This window comes from Dreissena polymorpha, chromosome 3 (genome assembly GCF_020536995.1).
Source record: "Dreissena polymorpha isolate Duluth1 chromosome 3, UMN_Dpol_1.0, whole genome shotgun sequence".
In the NCBI taxonomy this organism is placed as follows: Eukaryota; Metazoa; Mollusca; class Bivalvia; order Myida; family Dreissenidae; genus Dreissena; species Dreissena polymorpha.
This window is the reverse complement of record NC_068357.1, coordinates 31,547,115-31,574,147: the sequence shown is the minus strand read 5'-3', so window position 1 is coordinate 31,574,147 and position 27,033 is coordinate 31,547,115. Positions and strand designations below refer to the sequence as shown.

General features: G+C 33.1%; 2 protein-coding genes across 3 annotated transcripts in view; one reads left to right on the top strand and one right to left on the bottom strand.

Annotated features, from left to right (window-relative positions):
• Positions 1-27,033, bottom strand: part of LOC127872131 (tenascin-like) — a 27,913-nt gene extending 880 nt beyond the window's left edge. Inside the window, exons 1-3 of the mRNA XM_052415456.1 lie at positions 26,986-27,033; positions 3,860-4,145; positions 3,492-3,671 (exon numbers count right to left, since the gene is read on the bottom strand). Coding sequence (XP_052271416.1) covers positions 3,492-3,671; positions 3,860-4,145; positions 26,986-27,033 — 514 coding nt within the window. The remainder of the gene's footprint in view (positions 1-3,491; positions 3,672-3,859; positions 4,146-26,985) is intronic.
• Positions 22,493-27,033, top strand: part of LOC127873539 (uncharacterized) — a 48,589-nt gene continuing 44,048 nt past the window's right edge. For both annotated transcript variants that reach the window (XM_052417421.1, XM_052417422.1), the window contains exons 1-2: positions 22,493-22,594; positions 23,137-23,205. The gene's annotated coding sequence lies outside the window, so the exon portion shown is untranslated. The remainder of the gene's footprint in view (positions 22,595-23,136; positions 23,206-27,033) is intronic.

The following is a 27,033-nucleotide window of genomic DNA, read 5'->3' as shown; positions in this document are numbered from 1 at the left end:
TTACCACTTAGATACGTATTTAACCCTTTATCACTTAGATACGTATTTGACCCTTTACCACTTACTTAAATACGTATTTAACCCTTTACCACTTAGATACGTATTTAATCATTTACCATTTAGATACGTATTTTGACGAATTTGTTGTCCCTTAGAAAGGTAAATTTAATTAAAGACATTTCTTACTAGATTCAAATTTTAAAGGCTTCATTTCCATCCCTTAGATACTGACGAGCAGCTAACAGCATAAAACCTGAACAGCCTGCGAGTTACTCACAGGCTGTTCTGGTTTTATGCTGGCTGCAAAAGCCATTTTCACTTTGCTTCTGATGGGGGGGGGAAGAGTAAAACATGTGTATAGAATAGGTAACTGATAAAATCACATTTATCGGTTGATAGTTTGTGGGCAATTTTGATAAATATTATCAAGAGCAAGTATTTGTTTATTGATCTATAAATGTGAAATACAGACCATCGACTAAAAATATCTCGACAAGTTTTACAAACAGTCATGTGGACACAAAGACATGGAAAGAAGGACTGTTTTTAGGTATACGCGTCATTTCTAATGATATATTTATCATTACTGCATTTGTATTACTACGATCGAGCAAATATTTTAATAGTCTGCTTTTCATATGTATGAGAAGCTATTTTGGCAAAAAGATTAAGGGATCATTAATAACAATTTTAGACGGCCCGATTAGAAGAAACCAGTGCACGTTTAACGTAACGTGCAAAACGAACAATTCCTGAATAATCGAATGACTGTCTACAATTAGGCGGCTACTTAATAAATATCGGTGTTTGTACGATCAAATAATCACAAAACTGTAAAACCCAATTATTGTACAAAATGCCGCGGGTTAATGACATGGATTATTCAAAGTGTCCGTGCACACATGAACGTTTGACCAGCATAAGTTGAAACTGAAACAAAAAAAGGCTTGAAACGCGAAACGACGCACTAATTTGAAAACTGTTTTCGTGTAATATTAAAGTAAATACGTTGTTAGCTTACATGAAAGAAATACACATTTTAATTGTTCACGCCTGTAAAAGCATATTAAATATTTCATAAGTAAGTTTTTTCATATTGCAGTTTAATGTATCAAATGTAAAGAAAATTGTTTAAACGCCCATCTACAGTTTGTGAACCAGTTCCGGATAATCAGCAGTTCCGATTAATTTGTATTTAATTGTCCAATATGTCCAAATACAAACAAAATAATATGTGTCTATGGTATACATAAGGTAAAGGAATAAATTAACAAAGTTTTAGCAAGAATGTTTTTGTATTATGCTTACAGGGGGAATAAATGAAGCAAAAAGGAAACCGGAACTGATTGAATGAGCTATGTTATGAAATGTGCTAATGGATATAGAAGGCTTTATTATTTTCAAATAAACATTTTGCTGATTGAAAACAAATGCCATGACAATGTTTTGAAATACTAATTGTGTAAGTCGAATGCTTTTTTATAATTTTCCGAAGGGTAAACTTTAATTGGTTATTTTTGACAAAAAAAACTGCATATGCTGTCTGGCCTAACCTGTTATCATACACAATAAAGTTTACCCTTTATGTTTACATCTTCTCACATTGAACTAAATCCCGAAAGAAATTATTGTAGTCAAAAGAATTAACATATTTTGTCGGGTTATTCTAAACTGGTTGACTGACTGTATTTGCACTGAAATATTGATGTCTGTTATGTTGTTAACACACAACGCAAATTTTCAAATACATGTGTGGGGTTCTATTCTTTAGATTTAGAACGGCTTAACATGACGGACATAGTATTACCCCCAACCCCAAAGGCGGCCAATTTTGAGTATCGTTATGATTATGATAACATTTGAACCATCCTATGGAGGAAAACATTAAATAGAGGGTATTTGTTGGATTTGGTGGATTATCGATTTAAATTCACAAGTGATCCATAGAAAATAGAATTTCGTTGGGATAATGACATCATTTCTTACAAAAATAACGTCATTTCACAGGAAACAGTGAAAATTATCGATAATTTTCACTGTTAATTGTCACTGTTTGAAACAGTCAAATTATCAGTTTTAATTTACTGATATTCCTCTATAAACCACCGGAAAGCATAAGATAAAATGTTCTATCGCAACAAACCTTATTGAAATCAAGTACTGAAAAAATATTGTTCAAAAATAATTCTTTCCAACACTTAAATATATAGTGTTTACGAACAGGTTTTGCAGTATTTTACGCAACACTTAACCGCAACAGTTAACTAAATTTTCAAACAACCCGTACCTACAAAATATCGTAGTAGTCACGTCACGATAATGGGCTAGCCATCGTCCCAAGACACGGACGGGACCAATTTAATGTGGGTTGGGCGGTAAGATGTTATATCTCACGCGAATAGATATACTAGGTAGATAATGATACATGGGAACATTGTTAATTGCATGAAAGTCATGCGTTACTAAATCAACAATAAATTTAAGTAGCCTTTGGCAACTGTGAAAACGAAGTGAACAGGACGATTATGTTTAACAGAATTAATGTTCAAACCAGATTTGTTTATGTTTGTCGACCTTATTACAAAATAATTTTATGTAATGCATGAAATTGACAATGTGTTATTAGGAAGCTCACTTTTATTTAAACGATCGATTGTATGTGAACTCGATTAAATTTTATTTTCAGGTCATAGAAAATGGACTAACAGAAGGACCGCAATATTGAAGAGCAAAACTAATCTGAAACAGCCATACCCATTTGTACGAAATTGATAAGTCGACTGAAGTTTCTTTTCATGTCTGTTGTAGTTACTGTACCGGTAATAGTAATTTGCTAAACATGTGTATGCATGTATTTGAGTATAAAACTGTTAATATTTTATACACTTCGTCGTTAAAATAAATAAATAAAAGTCTGACGCGACCCTATAATACGTATGCACCTGCGATATTTTTGCACTGGGACATTTCATAATATTTTACAGCGGAGACATTTAAATCAATGTAAAGATTGTCATTTTTACGCATCTAACCGCATGGAGTTGTTATACTATTAACAGTTAGGATAGTCTATACAATTTTACGGCTGTGACAATTCATGCTTTTTGGCTGATATTATATTGTTTAATATTTTTTGTAACCTTGTTAGACTATTTTGCCGTTGGTTATTATATGCTGCAGTTGAGACGGTTTTTACCCTTTTTCACAAATTATATTTTATTATTATTACAAATATGATATTTTTCATATTTTAAAGCTGGGACTTTTTATGGATTTTGCAGATACACAGATGTTTTATAATTTGTAGTCGGAAAAGTTTTGAATAATCTGCAAAAGGGTCATCAGTTTTGCATTTTTGAGCTTGGACATTTGAATGTATTTTTCAGCAGGTGTAGTTTCCAATATATTTGAGTCGGGGCATTTAACAATTTGCAAATTGAGCATTATTAATGCCTTTTGAAATGAATTGCGCAATAAAGACCGCATCGTACCTGGCGGATTGTATATCTCACACAGTGAACCTGTATAGTTCGCGTCACAGTTGCACCGCTCCTCTTTTTGCGTCACGTTATAATAGCACCTTCCGTGGGCGCCACAGTCCTTGCAACATTTGTGCTCACACAGCTGACCGGGCGCTACACCGATATCGCACTGACAAACTATCAGTTTGCCTGGGTGAAGCACGTCCCATATACACAATTATACATGCCCATGCATGACCGTTCTTTAACCGGTCGAAGGACGTAGCTTGAGTTGCAGGCGTCAAGGCGCGGGATAATCGTGGTCGATCTCTGACTCGTGGTCTCTAAGCCGGTTTGCATGCACATTACTTTACCAAATACTTTAACACATGTGTTACCTTGACCGCAGTTATCTGTACAAGAGATTTCGCACGTTGCGCCCGTCCAACCTTCGTAACATTTGCAGGTGCCCGCTTCATTACATGAGCCGTGAACGCAGTTACAGAAAATGTCTGGCACCTCTATACGGGTTTCACAATTTTTGCCCGTGTAATTCCTTTCACAATCACATCCGTCTTCCGGAATGATGCGACATGAGCCATGCGCGCCAACGTCCCGACAACATCTGTGCTCGCATAGCGGACCGGTAGCTCCAAGGTCACATTCGCAGCGTTTGACGCCTGTCTCTTAAATGCAGATTCCGCATTTACAACTCAAAAAAATCCCGCTACAGCTTCTTTCCGATTCGGGTCGTTTGACGTAATTTGGACTACACACACCGAGATGGTTCTGTGTTGACGGTGCATTAACCGTTGAAGTTGTGTTGACGTCATTGTGTTTGATGACGTAATATTACCGCACTTTCCTGATAAAACACGCATCTCATTAAACAAGTCTCCGTTGTGACACACTCTAAGTTAGCGCTACAAACATTTGGTATCATAGAGCACAGGTCAAATTGACATTTGGCAAAAGCCCGATGCGAAAAGAATACGCACTCTGAAAGATATAAAACCATACATTTCATCAAAATCGCCATTGTTATCCCCATTTTCAAATGCTATATCTAAATAAACAAGAACAATACTTTAAAATCAGTATCGTTGTGCACAAATTGTTTTAAGCTCATTACGTTAAGTTTACCACAACTCCTTTCTGCATGAAAGACACAACTGTGCGGTCCGTAGCGTCTGTTATTCTACTGTTCAAGTGTTTTATATTTAATAACTGAACATCCAATTACTTATTAATCCAAAGGCATGGGTGTAAGTCCTTCAAACACGATTTCTCGCTGTAAATAATATTCCGTCACCTTCTCATGATTAGTCCACCAGTTCCAATACCACGGAAAACGCCTTACTCAAGTATCATCATCCTCATATGTGTAACTCGATCTATGTGTCCACTGATTATACTGCAGCAACACAGAACTCAATTCCGATGCCTAAGCGTGTATTTATCCAGCATAAAGAACAAACTTAACACGAGCTCAATTCACATTCGAGCTGCCATAAAAAAATATTTCAAAGAAAACAACACAACTGCTTCACGTCTAAGGAACTAAGAAATTCTGAAAATATCTGTACAATTTACCGACGAGCGCTTCATAATAAAACATTTTCACGGAACTTCTCTGAGTCAGTAAACAACAGCATGTGTGTTAACTTTGATGACATGCATGTATTCCGCATTCGTCAAAGACATGAACTTTCGCAAGCAATGTTTTTGTGACTTCGAATTAAATCCCTGTTTGAAACTAATATCAAATGGTTCGAAAGTTGTTATTTTACGAGAATCCAAATAGTGTAATGAGAAGTCACTATTTGATGTTCATTCGTCCACCAACTTGGCAGTATTAAATGCGACTGAAATCAGCATTATCATTGCAATTGAATCGCTTATTAAACAATCATAACACAAACGAAATCAAGATTATGCACATGCCAGGGATAGGACTTTGCTAATGTATATTGGTTGATAATAAATCTAAAGGAACAAAGTGATCTTTGGTTGATATTAAAACAGACGTGTATATTGAATTGCGAGTAAGTCATGCGTAATTTTGTAACAGATGTATCGAAATAGCCCCTAGCAACTGATAACCTCAGGGGACCGTTTCTTAAAACTACGTACGTTCAAAAATCATGCGTAAGTGCAAAACGTTCAGTTTTTAGCGTTTCTATAAACTTCGTAAAGTTACGTTTACCGTATTTTTGCAAGTAAAGTTAAGTGTGCTCAAAGGCTAACGTAACTCAGTAATTTAGCGTAAATATGGCGGCGTATGCACCGATATTTCGGAGAACCGAACGTAGACTACGAAATCTACGAGCGCATCATTTTAGTTAATTTAAACCTTTATCTATATTAAGAACTTGGTAGGGCATGGAAAGATACTGTAACGGAAATCCTGCGTTGATTTTTCAGGATCTATTGTGTACGATTGTGGATTGGAGTTTTGCTAAAAGAGGAAATTTTACATGTTCGAATCGATTGTTGTTATGATTAGTTCGATTTTCCTTTTGACAATTCATTCAACTTTCGTTTTGAACAAGGCTTTATCCATCACAAGACGCCAAGTTGAACTCAACGAATGTGACGTTTGCTGAGTGATAGAATTGATTCATTGTAAACATGGGTAAAAGTATACTTTTTCTGTAAGAATTATGTATAAGTATAATCTACTTTTTTGTAAATAGTTGTATTTATATTATACCGCTGTGTCAATGAATGACAATTATACAGTAGTCTGTGCTAATATTAATTCAATTAATTTTAGCACAGATTACTGTATAATTGTCATTCATTGACACAGCAGTATAATATAAATGCAACTTTTTACAAAAACGTAGATTACTGAATACAATTTTGATTGATATGTCAACAGCGCTTCTTATAAATGTGTATACGGTTGTCACTTTATTGTTGAATTTGGCACATTTACAGTTTAAGCAGAAGTTCTGCATCAAGATCCATTTCTTTGGAAATAATGTCATGCATATCATTCTGTCAAAACTGCGTAAAATAAAATATACTGTAGAGACTGTGAGATACTATCTGTCGACATGTTAGCTCAGTTCAGTTAGATTGGTCTTTGTCAGCTCTGGTACTACAATTGTATTTTATTTCAGGTGTGTGGCTTTAAATACTCAACACCTTCATTGTTTTCGACTGTGTGCTTATGGATTAATTTAATGTTTGATCTGCATAACGCCTGCATAAAATTGTAAATGCCGTTATGTTTTTGAAATCGCGCAAAGCATGTGGATATGATAATCTGCTTAACGAGTATTTCATGGAAAGCGTTGATATCATAGGATCACATTTGTGTGATATATTTAATGCTATTTTAAACTCTGGGTATTTTCCCGATAAGTGGACCGAGGGGGTAATTGTACCTATACATAAAAAGGGGGATACGGAAAATGCTAGTAACTACCGAGGTGTAACACTTGTAAGCTGTTTGGCTAAATTATTTACAACTGTAATAAACAAGCGCGTTGAATCTTTTTGTAACGAAAATAATAGTATTTCGGACGCTCAGTTCGGATTTCGGAAGGGAAGATCAACTGTTGATGCCGTTTTTATACTCTTGTCGGCCATTCAAAAATATCTTAACCAAAATAAACGTCTTTATGTTATTTTTGTCGATATGTTTAAATGCTTTGACTCAATTTACCGGAATGCCGTTTGGTTAAAAATGTACAAATCCGGAATTCAAGGTAAATTGTTAAGAATCATACGAGATATGTATCAGAAAGTAAAATCTTGTGTAAAATCATGTAGCACCTATTCCGATTTTTTTGAATATGCAGTTGGCCTGAGGCAAGGTGAGGTACTCTCGCCGATTGTGTTTTCATTCTTTGTTAATGACCTTGAACTTTATTTACAAAATGAACCTAATTCTGGTTTATTAATAGACGATATTGTGTTAATGCTTTTACTTTTTGCAGATGATATGGCAATTTTTGCGAAATCGCCTGAGGAATTACAAACCAATATAAATCTTTTGCACTCATATTGTAAAACATGGGGACTTATTGTAAACACAGACAAAACAAAAATTATGGTTTTCAGAAAGAGGGGCAAACTGTTAGCAAATGAAAAATGGAGCTTCGATGGGAAAGAATTGATGGTTGTAGACGATTTTAATTATCTTGGTACTGTTTTCAACTACACTGGGAATTTTAAGCTGAATCAAGAATATCTAGCAGGTAAAGCTATTAAGGCATTGAATATACTACTGCAACATTGTAAAAAGTACGAACTGAAGCCAAGGATATTGTGCCAACTCTTCGATTCATTTGTTGGTTCTATTCTTAACTATTCAGCAGAGGTATGGGGATTTAAACAATCAAAAGAACTAGAGAGAATTCACCTTAAATTTTGCAAACGTATTTTAAAACTTAAAACTAATACATCTTATGCGGGCATATATGGGGAATTAGGTCGGTACCCTCTGTTTATTTCTAGGTATCTAAAAATTATTAAATACTGGAGTAAAATTATACATACGGATAATTTTATTATTAAAAAGATTTATGAGCAAGCCAAGGAAGATTGTAACAATGGTTTTACAAATTGGGTTTCTAATGTAAAGTTATTGCTGAATAATTATGGTTTCTCTTATATCTTCGAAGATGCTGACAATGTCGATTTTAAATCTTTTATCATCATTTTCAAACAACGTGTCATAGACAATTTCATTCAGGAATGGTCCCAGAACATGCAGACAAACCATGTTCTTACTAATTATGTCCTCTTTAAAAACATTTTCAACTACGAATCATACCTAGATTTACTACCAAGCAGCCTTAGAATGTTCTTTTGTAGACTAAGACTGTCGGTCCACCCCCTAAGAATACAAACGGGTAGATATGGTAGAAATAGAATTGATAGGGATCAGCGTTACTGTTTATTTTGTAATTCACAAGATATTGAAGATGAATATCATTTCATGCTTATATGTTCATTCTTAGATGAGATTCGCAAAAAATATGTACCAAAGTACTATTACCAACGCCCATCGATGTTTAAATTTTTGGAAATGTTGGGCATTGATAACAAGACCAAATTAATTAAAATTTCTATTTTTATTAAATACGCACTGAATCAAAGAAACACATTGTTAAATGTAAGTTCATCCTCTTAAATAATGAAACTTAAAAATTCTGAACTAACACAATTTATTTGATTAAAATATTCAAATGTTATATTTTTATAGTAAAGACCAGGTATACCGTATGTACTTTGCTACACACCGTATGTGCTGAAATAATATATTATAGGAAGTAATGTACTTTATTGTATACCGTATGTACTAAAACTATGTATTATATGAGTAACGTGACATGAATCTAAATCATGATTTGTTTTTTGTTATACTGACGATGTACATTGTGCAAGTCAAAATAAAACATATGTTCTGTTCTGTTCTTCTGTTCATAATATCATAAGACAAAACATGTGCATAGTTGTCTCTTTGTAAGATTTGTTTTATATTGAAAACAATAATACCGTTTCATTTTTGTGCCCATATAATTTGCATAGATATTTAATTAGTTGTAAATATATGTCATAACTAATGAATATTAAGAATCACTCGCTCGAATCATGTTTCAAAATAAGGTAACAATTCAAGTGTCTGTTGTTTCTTTGGCATGCAATGCTTAATGCATTTAATTTTGAATAAAATACTTGACGTGAAGCTGCTATTTTATTTTAAAAAAAATAATTAATGAATGACACGCTAAAGTTCCTAAGATATGTACTGCTTACGACGAGTACTTGTCAAACAAATTCAAACAAAATCCTCCCTTGATATATTTGTTTTTTTATTTTAATTAATGAATGACACGCTAAAGTTCCTAAGATATGTACTGCTTACGACGAGTACGTGTCAAACAAATTCAAACAAAATCCTCCCTCGATATATTTGTTTTAATTTAAATAGATCAAATAAAAGAAATTGCCAGTACCGATAAATACAATCTAGAACATCCCAGTAAAGAGTCACCGAATATCGTATTTCTTCAACAAGTGGCAATACAAGTGCAATACATTTTAGGTTTTAATTAACAACTCAAACGTTAAGAACTTTCGCAAATATATCACTGTTGATTTATTGACATACAGTTTAATAATGCCAATCATTTCTTAAGTAGCCTTACCCTACGGAGTTTGCCTCGACTGTTGACTAAAGTAGATCAATAAGAACGCCGACTGCATATGACCGAGTGTTTTTAAATCAATATTTGAACACAAATGGATAGGGGATATCAAATCATCATCATCATCATCATCATCATCATCCTCATCATCATCATCACCATCATCATCATCATAGTCATCAAATTGCTTTGAAGATTCCAGGCTTACCACATTAAATATATCTGACAATTCCACTGACATTTCAAAACAGTCCCAAACGGGCAAACCTAACCAAACCAACTGGCCATAACCATTCCGTAAAACCATGTTAGACTGTTTCGAATGTTAGCTTCATGTTCTGTACGACTTTGGGCGAGTTTTCACTTGCCTTAAAGTGGACGAGCTGGTCGTTTAAGGACGACATTTGCTCGAGATCTCTTCAACATTGACACGAACATTTAGACGAGCTCAGTCAATATATATATTTATATATTCCTTATGTTAATATATCAATCGCAGATATAATAACTGACTTCGAGAATGATCGAGTGTAGACGATTCTGCACGAGTTTATAAGCATATGTCGTTCGCGATTTCCAGCCCCCCCCCCAATGCACACCTAAGTCGAGTTATGCCCTAGAATGCCAACAGAAAGCTAAATTCTACGGGACGTGAAGACATGCAGAAGATGTTTATTCGAGAGTGCACGATTGTCATGAGACGTGCCCTCGCTAAATGTACGATGGGCATCGACAATATTGAACGGTTTAAAATTATCGCCGCTTCTTGGCGAGTTTAAGCAACAGAAGAATACAACACTGCGACATAGAACGACGAGTTGGCAGATTCACACGACACAATGCAAGTTCTGGCGAGGTACATTGACTCCACATCACGATTATCAGAGATCAGACAGACAGACGAACGGACGGACGGGGGAACGGACGGACGGACGGACGGACGGACGGACAGACAGACAGACAGACAGACAGACAGACAGACAGACAGACAGACAGACAGACAGACAGACAGACGGACAGACGGACAGACGGACAGACAGACAGACAGACAGACAGACAGACAGACAAACAGACAGACAGACATACTTTTTATTCCAGACTTATACATAGTATATCGTCTGAACACATACATTTACACAGAAAATGTAAATATTATAAGAAGTTATCATTTCCGTATCGTAAAATCAACAGTTAGGAATTATGTGCTAAGTTTACATTAATGACGATACCATTTTTGTAGTAGAGATGAGCAAATATTGACTATATTGAATATACATTTGAATTTAAAAAATAGATGTATATAGACGTGACTGAACACCTCAAAACGACCACAGTACGCAGTTACACACGGGTGAACGGTAAAACTTGTATATGCACCATTCAGTTTCTCATTTGCAGTGGGCTTATTTGGCGAATGTAAGAAAGTTCGGTTATTGAAACTATTTCCACTGGTATAAGACATTTATAATTTCAATTTGTACAAGGTAGCAATTAAAATTGATTGTTATTTCATTGGTTTATCTTAAATTGTGTTCGCCGAAGAAGTAGAAGTAATATGTCTTTTTAATTGAATTTGCTATAAGATATAACATATATATATATATAATTTCGGACTAGTACTTGAAAGTTCCCTGGGTACTCTTATGTATGCTACAATATACCCTGGGTACAGAAAATATACTGAAACATACCCAGGAATACCTAGGCTAAATCTGCTGTTGTTGGCTCTATTTTCAAATTAATAATGTTTCCGTTTACATTCTGTGAAATGGCCTCCGCGATGATTTTATCTCAACTCGTACTCAAAAAAGCATATTGAGTTCGGTTTTGTTCCAAGAGGATTTTGTTTCGTATTCAGAAGTGCGTTTGATGACATCAAATTTTAGGCAGGAATAAAATTCTGTACCCAGGGTACATTGAAGTGTACTTAAGGGTACCCCGGGTACTTTTAAGTAGTACGGGGCCAACAATGACCAATCAAGCTTCAGTTGTTTAAGCGCTGCAATTATTAACTGGAAGTAAAGGTCAAAGCTCACACACTTGGCAAACTTTGCGCAATGGTTATTGTAACAACTAAAACTTAAGTTATCTGAATATTTATAATGGCTAATTTTAAAGTAGGTTTGAAAAGTTTTCACTGTTTGAGTAAATATACTGAAAACATTTATTGAAATGTACCAAATATGTCATTTTATACAAAAACTGTCAAAACACTATGACTTTTAAACCAATGAGATTTGTTGTTGGTAAGTTACAGTTGAAAGATGCTCAAAGTAGTATTTTTAGCGAGGCTGTTTTCGGAGAGAGAAAACCCGAGCTATTGTCATAGCCAGCTAGTTGTCCAACGTCCGCCCGTCCGCTGTAGGCAATGTGCTAAAACCCTAAACGCCACACCCATTTTGAGTCACTAGGTTATAGGTCAATGTCACTGTGACCTCTACAAAAATATAAAATTCTGACAAGCTTTCACAGTCCAGCGTTTTTTTACCAATCCATGCATTTTTTAAAATATTGAACAAAAAATATAATATAATTATATATGTGAAGAAGCATACTTATGATAATTGCAAATGCCTATTGTCTCAAATTAGTAGAAGCATTCATGGACAATGTTAATTTATCACAGAAAAAAGATTCTCATTTTAAATGAATTTATGAGTAAAAATCTGTTGTTGTTTTTTTAAATATTTTGCACACAAGTATAAATATAAACATGTAAAAACATGATGTTGATTGTTATAAAATTATCTAGAAGTGCGACAAGTGAATACAAGCTACAGAGTTTGTTAATTCTTCTAAAACCATACTATACTACTGTACATTATCATTGATCAGTAAATGAAATGTTAAAAATACTACCTTCTTTACAGAGGCCATTGCTGATGTTCTTCTCATTATAGGACATTCCATTTGTAATTCAGTGACGCAATAAACATAATCAAAGATATCCTTCCAGTAAATTGAAATCCTGTCAGGAAACTCCTTGATTATGTTTCTGTAAATTCAGATGTGTAAGCTACAATACACATGCCTGTCTTCTCAGTATTTTCAATCCATTGTTTTCCAGTTTGCTCCAGCAATTCCAGTTTGAAATATTTCTGACTAACCTTCGTAAAAGATTTGCTTCAGTAAGAATCATCTCTTCTGTTTTAACAAAGAGCATATCCAGCACAACAAAGAATGGCCACACTTAATTTTAAAATAATCAAGAGATTGAACTTTTTTTACAGTTGACCCCTTTTTTCATCGCAATTTCGCAAACAAGGGAAAGAACTTTGCTATCTATTAGGTACTTCTTAAGGATAAATGTATAAATATTTAGTCTACCGAAAGTTTGTTAGAGAAAGCAAGTTAAATCTACTTTATGAATTTTTTCAAATGTTCTCTATAAGGTACGCGCAATCACCAGACTTCTGTTTAGAGATTATTCAAACATAGCAACTAAGTTTTACGCTACGTTCGGTTTATAGAAACGCACTTACGCATTCAGAATAGCGTACGTAACTTTATACGTACGTACATTTTCGTCCTTAAAGTTACGCATTGTACCAGAAACGGCCCCCTGCACTATAAATATCATACTTTTTTCAAACCAAATTGTGCAACACTTAAAGTGTTAAGCACACTTTACGCTCATAATCTAATTCGATCCATAATTTTACTTTAATATAGATAAGAAAAGACGTCGAATGGATTTAATACAAATATGTATTAAATACAAATAAGACGACCGGTTTTTCTCACAGGTGGTTAGCGTGTGGCTATGATATTATATACTGAAAACATCATTTTGAATGATAAGTTATAAAATTATAATGAAAAATCAACTTTTCTAAATAAATATTTCCCTATCAACCACCTGTGGGTTTTCTTAGCTCATCAAGATGTCCAATTTGTCACGGAAACACAAATTTCTTGTAACAAAAACAGTATACTATCACTCGAGGCTACGCAACTCGTGCACATACGTTTTGTCTATAACCAATCGTAAGATAAAATTCGAGCATACAGATAAGGAAAACAAATCCTGTATTCGTATAAATTGTGTGTTGGTGAGTATATATGTTTTAAAATATTTAATAATCCCAATAATTGTATTCTCGACGTAAAGATAACATTTGAAGTGTTTTAAATTCACTATTGAACGCACTGCACTGTATAGATACGCACCTAATTCAATAGTTCTTATAGCTGACCGTCTAAATAAATAGGAACACAGTCTAGATTACATAATTACATGTGAAATACTGCTACTCCAGAAAGCAATATTTAACAATGTAACACAATACAATTATAGATAATGATTAGGTATATACATTTGACCAATTGAGTTTAAAGAAAATGTCATGAATATGTTAACCAAATAGCAACGAATGTGATAAATAACGCTACTTCATGAATGTTTCAGTAGAAACCAATATTAAACTACATTCGTTTTGTTCAAAATTAGCATTAGTCTTCAACGGACTAAAATGGTAAGCAAGAAATTGCCAAACTATGCATTAAATTCAAAATTAGGAACAATCGGAAAATTACACTTTATTCAAAATCAGATCTTATGAACGACAGTTTATTTCATAACCTACTTGCCATCCAATATGTGTGTTACCTATAAAATCGTAAAAGGAAGGTGTAATTATAGTTTTTAAAAGCGTATTTTATTGACACACTTGACAGTTGGCGACAATGAATACACTTCAACTATTTACGTTTTGACTTCTCTATCCAAGGCAGGTATAACGTATTTATTATTACTACTTCCTAGTTGAGGTCAAAGTCTGTTAGTTTATAAAAGAAATCATTTTTTTCTTCACCACAATGTATTTTATTTTAGGCTATTGAACAACTTTCATACACTGCAACAAACGACAAGGCAGGCACACATGCAAATTTCCTCACATATACATGTACACAAATACGTATACATTGTGAAATAAACACGTCAGCATGTAATTTACAACACATATGACCATATGTTTAATAATCAAATCACAGCTGTTATAATTCATAGGTGTACATAACGCTTATCATACGCTGTTCTATAATGCATTAATGGGTCATTATTACTTATATGGTTCACTTGAACTTGTGAATACTAATGTTGGCGCTTGTTTTTATCTTTGAATTGATGACCGGCTTGCTATACGGTCGAAAACAAATAAAAGAACATTCGATGTTTTATAATTGCACGCCATGGTAATTGGGTTTAGTTTAATCCCACCAAGTATAATTCACAAGAAGCCATGTGGGATATAAAATTGTCCTTTAAACTACTTGTTGATGGCGATATAAAAATGTATGCGTTGAATATAACTAAAATGAATTTAACAATTTTTTATTACAACATACATTAAATGATTCTGAAATAGCTTGGCCTTAATGTTAACCACCTTCAGGTGGTATTTTACGAGTGAGAGCGCATAAACCTCCTTCAATATACATGTTTTACTTTGAAATCAATCTTAGTATATAGATAGCCTAATAACATATCCCCTAATCGCTGTTATTGATTTTAAATACGCACGTAACTGAGGCACTAACATTTGTAATATCTGATTCGCGCATTGCATTCCTCTTTTCATTTTCTGGATGCGTAAGTAATATATACAACAACAACAACAACATATATCTCGGCAATTAAGCTACAAATAAGCTTCTAGCCTACAATTAGATAAAGCAAATGGTAATTCTTCAGGTAAAGATTGCTGTGATTGTTAGTTGAATACAGAGGAAGAAAGATATTAGTATTACAGGTCAAAGATCGTGAATGCAATGTTAGTGCTTGATGGTCATTAAATATTTATTTGTTAACATAAACATAATATACCGAAATCGCTTTTTGGTATATTAAGAAAACTATTTAGAATATATAAATATTACAATAGTGCATGCTTTTGGCATATCGATATAGTAAAACCAATATTTCACATATACAATGTAGTATTAATGTTACCAATATTTCACATATACAGCATAGTATAAATGGTACATGTTATCGATGAAAAATGTTGACTAATGTACATATATATACATTAACATAGTAAAACTAGTATTTCACATACACTCTCAACAAATAAAATGATGTATGTTATCGATGCGAAAAGTTGAATAATGTACATATATACAGACAATTAGTTAAGTCAATTAGTAATTCAATTTTCATTGACGTTTGAAGCAATGATAATTTTTTTTTTTGTCAGAAAGTTACATGCTTACGAGTTCTTCTCTTAGTCTACTTGCATCGTAAATATATTTTGCAATTTGAAGAAGTTCACATTTATTTGTAGTTGACATGAGCGATTTAAATTTGGTTAATGTTGGCCATCTACAGTAATATGATTTGAAGTATTTTCTTCTTAGATGTGAGTATAGTGGGCATGTTAACATGAAGTGATATTCGTTTTCTATTAAATTTGTACAACATATTTTGCATTTTCGTTCTGCTCTCTCTATATTATAGTAACGTCCTTGTTCAATTTCTAGATTATGCGATGATAGTCTGAATTTACTTAGTGCTATTCTATATTTATTTTGTTTGATTATGTGCAAATACGGTTCAAATTCAAATTTGGTTTTAAAAATACAATATGTGCTAAGTCTGCCAGATTGATTAATGTTACTTAACCAATTTTGTTTAAATTGATCTAATATTCTAATTTTTATGCTCTCTAATGATATAGTAATACGTTCTTGATTAATCCATAAATTTGTTAACCCTAATTGTTCTAACATTTCTTTTATTTGTGACGCCCAATTGTTTTTGTTATAATTGATTCCGTTGTCGGCGTCGTTTTTCAATAGGAGATAAACTTGTTTTATAATACTATTTTCATTTAAATTTAAGATTTTTATCCAATATCGGAACATAATAATTTTTCTGTGTTCATGCATCGGGATCCTACCTAGTTCTCCGTATAATCCTACAAGATTGGTTGATGTTTTTACACACAATAATTTGCGTAAAAATTTTGAATGTATTAGTTCTATGTCTTTTGCCATATGATTACCCCAAACTTCAGCAGAATAATTGAGAATTGGGGATATTAATACATCAAATAATTTGAGTTTCTCTTCTAATTTAAATTCATATTGATTGAACACGGAAAATAATTTATGCATAGCTTTTGATGCGTGTTCTGAGATGTTCTTTTGAGTTCTGTTCCAGTTTCCGTTTTTAAAGAAATTGACCCCTAAGTATTTAAAGGAATTGACAATTTCGAGCTTTTCGTTGTTTAAGAAGAAATCTATATTCGTATATCTGGTGCTTCTTTCAAATATCATGATTTTTGTTTTTAAGGTGTTTATCTTTAATGTCCATGTATTGCAGTATATCTCAATGTCCTTTAGCATAGATTGTAACGCGGCGGGTGAAGTCGCAAATAAAACTTGATCGTCTGCATAGAGTATTAGAAATAACTTTATTTCATTGATGGAAAATACATTGTCGATATTCGAATTGATATTGTTTAATATATCGTTCACGAACATCATAAACAGTAGCGAAGAGCCGCAGTCACCTTGTTTTACTCCTTGGTGTGAGTATAGGATATCCGATAGCTCATTATTGTTTTTCACTACAGATCTGACCGTGGAATACATCGCTTTAATAGCATTAATAATTTTCGTGCTTATATTTTGTGAAGTGAGTTTTTGCCATAAGAATGGAAGATTGATTTTATCGTAGCATTTTTCATAATCGATAAAGGCACTATATAATTTATGTCCACTATGAATGACTTTTGCTATTATAGCTTGTAATAGGAAAATGCAGTCAGTAGTGCTTTTTCCTTTTTGGTAACCAAACTGATTTTTAATTATAGTTTCGTTTTTTTCTGTCCATTTTGTAAGTCGGTTGAAAATAATTTGCGAATATATCTTGGCAAGAATGTTGTTTAATGTTATACCTCTATAGTTTTTAGCTGAATTCGGGTCACCCCCTTTAAATATAGGTACAATGTAACCTAGTCCCCAGCTTTCTGGATACTCGGCGTTGTTGAACAATTTGTTATAAAGTGTGTAGAGGTACGGAGATATGATATCAAATGCGTTTTTTATAAGTTCTGCTGATATTTCATCTGGTCCACACGCTTTGTTGTTTTGTTGTTTAAACACTGCTTGATGTATTTCATTTAAGGTTATTTCGCAGTCTAAATCTGCATCGTTAATTAATGTATTTTCTGCATTTTCGTTATTAAAATTTTCATTTGTGGGTTGCGTTTCCCCTAATAGATTATTGAAATGTTCAAATAGGTCCGTTATCTGCAGATTGTTTTTCTTTTTCTTTTTATTTGTGTAGCTTTGTTTAACTGTCTTCCAAAATTTTCTAGGCTGGGATTTAGCAATATTTTCGAGTTTTTTGCCTTGGTTGATTTTATAAAGATATTTGGCTTTAATTCTAATTTTATTATACATAGTTCTCCGTTGTGAAAAATGAATTCTGTTTTCGTCTGATTTACAACGGTTGAATACATTTCGTGCATTATTGAATTCGCGTTTCGATTCATGACACTCTTTGTTAAACCACGGTGGTTTTTGCTGTGTACTGCGATTATGTGAATTCAGATTACCCCCTTTAAACGATTTACTAAAAACTCGCGTTGCTTGCTCATGCATGAAGTTCGTGAGCAGATTTACCTGATCGACCGTACCCATGCTATTTAAATCACGAAGTTTATGTAAATTTGCATTTAATGATTCTCGATAGACGTGAATTAAATCTTGGTTAAATATTAATTTCGTTTCCGTTACATTTTTCGCATTATTATCTTGAACAGTATCTAATATGCGATTTTTCAATTTTAATGACAAATACAATGCGGCATGATCTGAAAAGTTATTCCAATTTAGAACTTTAAAGTCATTGAGAATATGAGTATGTTCTATATTAATAAGTAAGTAGTCTGTGACGCTGAGACCTCGTGTTGATAAGAAAGTATATTGTCCCGTTTTATCGTTTTTAAATCGTCCGTTCGCTATAATGTGACCTGTAGATTTGCATAGTGAAATCAATTTTTGTCCGTAGTTATCTATAATGCGATCAGCGTTAAGGCGAACGTTTAGATTGTCAACATTTTTGTTATCCTGCACGTGGTCTCCCGTCACATTTAAGTATATATCATTGCTAATAATATTTGATAAATTTCCAGTCCTAGCATTGAAATCACCAACAATACATGTGGCCCCAAGTGGCCCATAATGTTCTATACCTTTTTCGATTTCCTCGAAAAAATCAAAGTCATGGCCTATTAACACTTTCGAGGTAACTGGTGGAATATAACATAAACAAATGAATACATCTTGGTCGGTAGTTAATATTTCACTGCTTATCTTTATCCATATTATGCCATTTTTATTGTGTTCAATAACTGATATTTTATTATTTAGTTTTTTATGAAAATAAACGCTAAGGCCGCCGCTATAACGACCTTTCTTTGTTCCGTGACTTTTGTTTCCGAAAAGATGGAAAGAGATGTATTCATTTATTTCTAGGTTAACATTCAGTTTTGAGTGTGTCCATGTTTCAGAGAGTAAAATTAAGTCATGTTCTGCAATAAAGTTTAAAAAATCTTCATCATATCATATCAAGTAATATATATTAAAATACGGGCGTATTGTTTGTGATTAAATCTTTAGTTATTATGACGTTCGGCTAGTTATCTTACCGGTTTAAACCACACATACTTACATTGTCCGATTCAAGGATGTGATCTTAAACATCTTAAACTTATATTTGGTGGGACATTATAAAGTAGTGGATATAAACAGATATTCTCTCTCTCATAATATTTTTAGTGTTGTTATTTGCTATATTAAATATCAAAGTAGAGTTGGAATCGTTAGAATCATTTATTTCTCTGAATAGCAGGAATATGCTGTCAATTTGTCAACAATACACCCATAATTTGTATATCAATAATTTGATTTGCGTAAAAAGGCAGTTTATTATTAACGGGCGGTAAGTATGAATCATAAAAGCGTTTCGATTAAATCTATAAATGTAAATAATCATACACTTTTTATATACACAATTTGTACAGACTTAAGCTTACTAGTATGAGGACAATATAAATTCGATCGGTCGCATTTATAACTTTTTTGTTTGGTACAGTCAAGTTACCAATATCGGATCACTACCCATAGCGGATCACTTTGATGTTCAAGACTGCGTATCGCGATAAATAGTTGACAATTGTAAGTGATATTTTGCACACATCATCTTCAATGCCTGTTCTTTAAAACGCATTGAATGAGTCGTGATTGGAACTACTCTTTGTCAAACATTTCGGTATGTTTTATTGACATGTATATACGACTTTGTTGACATCCGTCTTGTTTGCAAATCGAGGTTGAACATTGTTGGCGGCCACATGCTATAAATCTGTTGGGAAGTAAGAAGTTTACGCATTAAATTAAAGGCAATTTAGTAATCTTTCTGCCTGCAAAAGTCCATTTCAGTTTTGATTCGTGTTTAAGATTTTGCAACAACTTAAAGTAAATGAAGACTTAGGTCAATAACGGATCAAGCGTGATAGTATGCGTATTGATAATATATTATATTAAATTATATGCCAATCTTGTTGATTCTTACAATACATGATCTCAATCTTAATGTTTTATTTATGTTCGATTTTCAATATCGATGATTAGATATGATTCAACAATTTACATGGTTTATAAGATGCCCATAACTTTTCGATCTTTTTAGGATTTTCAACAAATAATTCACACAAGAAAACTATGCATAAAGTGTGGTTACAAGATCACAAATAGAAAACAATTTAAAAAAAATGAATATAATTTATAACTGGCAATGTAACATGGTCATTGTAAACAACACATTTCATGTTTCGACCGTTCAAATAGCGTGTTAGATGCCCCCTGAGTGGTTTCAGTCACGTGATCCGTTATGGCTACAACTGATCCGTTAATGAATGAATTATGCGGCGAAAAAAATGTATAACAAATACATTTTGCCTGTGTTTAAAAAAAGGCTATGTGCTGAATCAGTAAGCAAAGGTAATATTTAATCAAACTGGTGTAAAAGAAGTCTCAAAACATGTATTGCTTTACACCAGAACAACTTAATAACGCTACTGATCCGGTAATGGTAACTTGACTGTATTTTGTTCGATAGGAAATGAGTTGACAATTATTTATTTTCGGAAAGATTGAAGCGATTTTGAAATGGACAGATTAATAAATGTATGCTCATTTTTAGCATATTTACTTCTATGCTATTTAGAGGTAAAGCGTGTAATCTTAAACTTTTTTTGAGAGCTTATAAGGCGTATACTTATTTGTATTTGTATAGGCATTGGCTATCCAAATACTTCCTAGTTTGCGAAATGCGTCCCTACTTACCGCTATAAGTGTGGGAGATTAATACAATAATTATTGAAGTTGTTGAGCAATTTAAACCTGCGTCCCACATGGGTATAATTAACCACTCTTCATAGATATCAATAGACAGTGCTGTTAAGCCAATCAGAATATCGATTTTGATACAACGGCGTAGCGTCTTATTTTGAACTTCCTGTTCAATATATTAAAGCTTATAAAATTTTCTTTTGTCGTTTACAAATCGAGAATTTGTTTTCGAACGCACTCTGAATGCTGCAAACATTCACTATTATTATGCTTTAGTAACAGCCTTAATTAAAAGCATAGGCGTCTGCATAATATTAACATTTCACCGTTCAACACTTGTAATTACGCGTGTCTTCACATGCGTAGTATATATTGTTGAACGGTGAGTTGTTAACATACTATGAATGCTGCAAACATTCACATATGCGTAGGCGTCTGCATCATGTTAACATTTCACCGTTCAACAACTGTAATTACGCTTGTCTTTACCTGCTTAGTTTATATTGTTGAACGGTGATTTATTAACATTCATAAATGGATAAATATCTCATTTGATACTTTAGGCTAGGATGTTATATGCCTTCCGGAATCCATCATGCCAACTGGCGATGTAACACCTAATAATTTGTCGGATGTCGGCCATCCCAACATTTGGTTTATTTGGACGTGTGATCAAACTGACGATTTGCCAATTTTTCAAATTTGTTACATTAATTCAAAACAGAAATGGTGTATATAAAGCAGAGAAGAAACAATATTATGTCTATAGAACTAAAAATAAGTTTTTGTTGTTGTTTGTTTGTTAAAATGTTTCAGCTACAGAACAATACGATTATGATTGTTCATAACTAGACATTAAATGTATAGCAGTTTATTCTAGGATGAATATATTATTACATACTGACGTATATTAGGTATTTTGTAAGTAACGATGTACAAACTTACGCCTGATGCCCAGTTTCTATTTATTTCTAGGCAATTAGATACCTTAAATCAACATTTTCAATCTGAGCATTTACTTTATATTTCAACTAATGCATATGTATAAATAATGCAATTGTCATCATAATTCTCTAGAAGCAACGTTATAATATTTATATTGCAGCTTTGGTAAGAACGGGTTTTTTAAAAATTAATATTAGATATGAATTTCGATAAGTTATTCACCCCCTTAACATTGACAGTCAGACAGATAGACAGACAAACGGATGGACGGACGGACTTACAGATAGACAAACAGACAGTCAGACAGACAGACATATATACAGACAGACAGATAGACAGACAAACAAACATTATTTAAGACTTATACAACAGTACATCGTCGTCATACTCAAATATACAAAAAAAATAATTTAATTTACATGGTAAAAATATTATGTCAACAAACATCAGCCAGATTTATTTTAAAAACGCGCTTCGCCTTCTACCATTGGTCGCGTTTATCCAATCTCTATATCACGATAGGTTAATGGGATAGCAGTTAATTGGCGAAAAGTTATACCTGTATCGGCAGTCTTTGTGTTGGCATAGATAGAAGAGAGACGTTTTTATAGAAATATCAAACACTTCTCGTTGTATTGGAAGTATATGAAAATAGTGAGTCAAAACTGTTTGAACTTTTGGTATTAATCAGCGACATTTTTCAGCATTAATTTTGGTTCTTCTTGCCGTTAGGCATAATTCTATATTATGTACTTCAGATTATGATATTAGGATTGTATTATCAAATATTTTGGACTGATATTAAATAACAAAATCATATTGTATATATTCTTATTAAATTAAAATACACTTATGAGTATGGTATGTTTTATTGTCAATGTATGTAGAAAGCAATGTTTATAAAATACATCATATGATGACGAAGGGATCAAATAATTGCCGAAAACTAAGTTATGTACAGTAAACGAAAGCTCGAGAGACAATATAATAATTGTGCAACACCGTTGGGCAAGTTGAAGAGTATCCAGCGTCACATGGTTTTCTTACAATTTATTAGGCATATATTATGGTTCTGTTCACTAGTTATATACTAAAAATCATCGGGGCTTTCATGGTAGTAAACTTTCTTTGAATTAAAATCAGATCACATGTTCTTGATATGTACAACCTCCAAAACCGGTTTAACCTTATTTCAGCGATAATAATGATATGAATGATGTTTGCTGTGTACCTGTGAACAATCCTCTGACATAAAAATTCATGACGTAAGTTAATTAATTTTTTTATTCAGTTTTATTTGTTTTATGACATTTGTTTTAACAAATTCCTTTCCTTTTGACATGTACATTATTCAATTGGTATTAGCAAAGGACCGCAATTCTTTCATTTTATTATAATATAGTTGCTTTCCATGGTTTTATATGTGCACATGATTGGCAGTCCGTTAAGAACAATATAACATAGTTTATACCAGACAAAGGCAACATGGATCATATACATGCAAAGGTTTTGCAGAAAAGTAAGAAGATTTTTTGGTGCAAGGAACATCAAACAACAAAAACTTCTCATAATGGAATTGTTTAGAAAATGGCCGTTGTTATTCTAAACATTAGTGGGACATGTAGAAACATTTCAGGGTGTTCATTTTGTTTAAAATGTGTATTGCCGAAAAGCATAATATCAAACTCAACATCGCTAGTAATTCTGGAGATATTTTACATTTATGCACATGGCATGACGTTAAAATGAAGACATACGAAAACAATGTGATAATTCGATTCAATATCTAAACACGGGAATAGAGGAGAGTCTATGTTTTTCGCGTAAAGGTTTTAATTCAGCCTCCTTCAATTTAGACCTCAACCGCTTATGCAGTAGTTGGAGAAAACGGTTTCTTATATAAAATAACTGTGTTATTTTTTTATCAAACTCATTTTAAGCTTGGATTAGATTAAAATATATTCAATGATTCACTAGTTTTACCTCTTCTGATTAGATATTCCATTTTTGAGGGATGATCACGATTCGAATGTGCGAAAGTCATTCGCATTATGAAGATACCTAGTTGAAGCTCCGACATTTTCAGGTACCAAGTACGTCAGGTACTGAGCAGTAAGGGAATTATGCATTATGTAAAACAGTATCAGATTTTGTGTGTCGCGTTGATCTTAAAGTGGTTCCCGGTTAAGTTTTGTTGTAGCCCAGTTTAATGAAGTAATTTTTATGCTCGTTAAGCAATCTGCGCTGCTTCAGTGTGAAGTCTGTCAAGCTCATGTTTTTCTGCTAGAGTGCATGTTAAATATTGTATTAATGATCGAATACATAGCGTATAAATTGATTCACTTGATTTGCAGTCAAATGTTTGCGCATAATATTTATTCGACTTCATGCGTAATCTGTTATATATTTATAATGAATATACCAATTACAATCATTCGAAAGTAAATCATATCATATGATTTTGCTCACCACACTCGCCGGTGTAAACATTTTACGTTAGATACTCGAGCTAGGCGTAATGATAATATCCAAACATACCAATATATACCGATTGTATTTGGTTTGGCGTTGAGAAACGCGAAATATCACATACTTGTTTGCATTATTTTTGACACGTTTACACAACACTTCTCTTTTATTTGAATGTAAATGTCGTAATTATGCACCGTGATTTGACAAAACATTCATTCCGGCTCTATAAAGAAGACCTCCAAGTAAATCTGAGTAATTCTATACTGTCGAATTAGAATACTGTTGCATTACATGGTAGATCGTTTAATTTGATGCCAATTTTAACCAAGTGTAAGTTAATGCAAGCATAAATGTCGGATTATGACAAAAGCAACGAATGTTTAGCTGTCTTTAGGAGAGTGAGACATATTATGAGTAATAATAAATCGGAATTATTTAATATTATTATGAAAAACTTTATTTTTTATTTAAGTTAAATTTTAAATTTAATCATTTAAACGCATATTTTGCATTTTGGTCAGATTGTAAATGAATATCTAAATACGGCGTCTTCTTTGCAACTCATAACTGCTTTAAAGGGGCCTTTTCACAGATTTTGGCATTTTTTTTAACTTATTCATTAAATGCTTTATATTGATAAATGTAAACATTGGATCGTAAAAGCTCCAGTAAAAAATCAAGAAAAAAATTTAAAAAAGGAAAAGAACATTGCCCGGACCAGGTTTCGAACCAGTGACCCCTGGAGTCCTGCCAGAGTCCTGAAGTAAAAACGCTTTAGCCTACTGAGCTATTCCGCCGAGTACACATTCTTGACGTATTTTATACCTTTTATAAGCAATCTTCGTAGTTTCACAAAATTTAACGACAAAAACAGAACTCTCCAAATTATTCAATCGTTTCGCGTTGCAACGCTTTATAATTTTTAGGTTTTAAAATCGTCAAAAGATGCATATAATGGCTATATTAGAGCATGGTTAATGTTCAGTATTACTGTTTCCTCACAAATATTATAACTAAAACGAAAACTCACGAATCTGAAACAACTTTTTTCAATTTTGTCAATTTACCAAAGCGTGAAAAGATCCCTTTAACTAGAAAATACTACAAGAATACTTGTTACATATACAATGAATGCTCTTTTATTAAAATAACTAATCGGGTTGTGTTTAATCAAGCTTTAACAAACAATAACAGACGCAAATATTTTATTAGAAACTTTTAGATAATATGAATGTATTTTATTGAAGAGTAATCAATATTGTACATGTGTCAATATGATATGCTATTGGTTGTTCTGTTAATCAGTTTATGGTCCCATGACACTTTAACTGCAAATATGATATGTGTTGTCTTTTTAACCGCCGTCATACTGTAAATCAGTGAAACATCACAAAATGGGCTTAATAAATACCATAAACATTGTTTTAATATGGTACGTACATTTTGTTATTTTTACATGACTTATCTCTGTTTTATATACAGCTTAATTTAGTTTTATCTTTATAACGTTCGAATGGTTAAACTTTAGTTAAACTCGAAAAACAAACCTTTACCAAAACACGATTGTATCGATAGCTTTAGGCTTATTGAAACGCTATCGAGTCCGTTTCGTGGGTAGAGCCAGTACTTAGTGTCTTTGGGTGAGATCTTAAGACCGCCCCACAGTGCGAATGCAAACAGCGTCCTCCCGGTTACTTAGCGGACATTGTATGCACTACGCAATTAATATCTTTATATATAAGATAACAAATAACCTTATTCCAAACAATCATATTTGCGCCGTCTCTTCTATGAACAAAAGAAACACAAAGTAACAGATACAATATCGCAAAACAAAATGCGCAACAAACAAGCATCCTATAAGGCATCATAGTCTATTCATTATCAAGATTGGCAAGAATCCATAAATAGCATTGTATGATAAACGTGATTATAATTGGTAAATTATTTATTTATTCCAGTCATATCACAAACGTGATCGAAACTTTGCCGTATTGGGACCAAAACCAGATCCTTAGTTCAATTACAAAAAGCAAGCGTGAACACCCTTGCTTAGATTACGAAACCTGCTTTGAAAATGTGACTTTATTATACTCGCCTTAGATCACATAGAAGGGTCCGGTCCATTAACAAACACGGGAAACAAGGCTCTAGACAGTTTTCCGAAATGGCTGTATGGATATCCTTTTGAATACCCTTGAAGTCACATTAATGCCCAATCAACACAACACTTGCTCAGAACGTTTGAACAATACACATCTCGACCGACTTCGAAAAGGGTGCCGGTTTGTTGAAAAACATGGCCGCCAGATGGCGGAGCAGTTTTCCTAATATGCACGTAGTGTAACATTGTGAACACTCTCGAAATCACATCGTTTATCCAATCATAATGGCACCTTCTTAGAAGAGAATTCTAATGATATCTTAGCCTAGTTTTAAAAAAGTGTCTGTCGTTTTATAAAAAATTCCCCTCAGAGGTGGGGCACTTTTCCTCATATTGCTTTCGTGAAATATTGAGAAAACTTTACAAGAAAATATACTACATGTTTATAACGACATTTTAAAAAACTTACCTCTCCCTTGGTCTTGTTATATGGCAACTGGTAAGGCGACTTGATCAT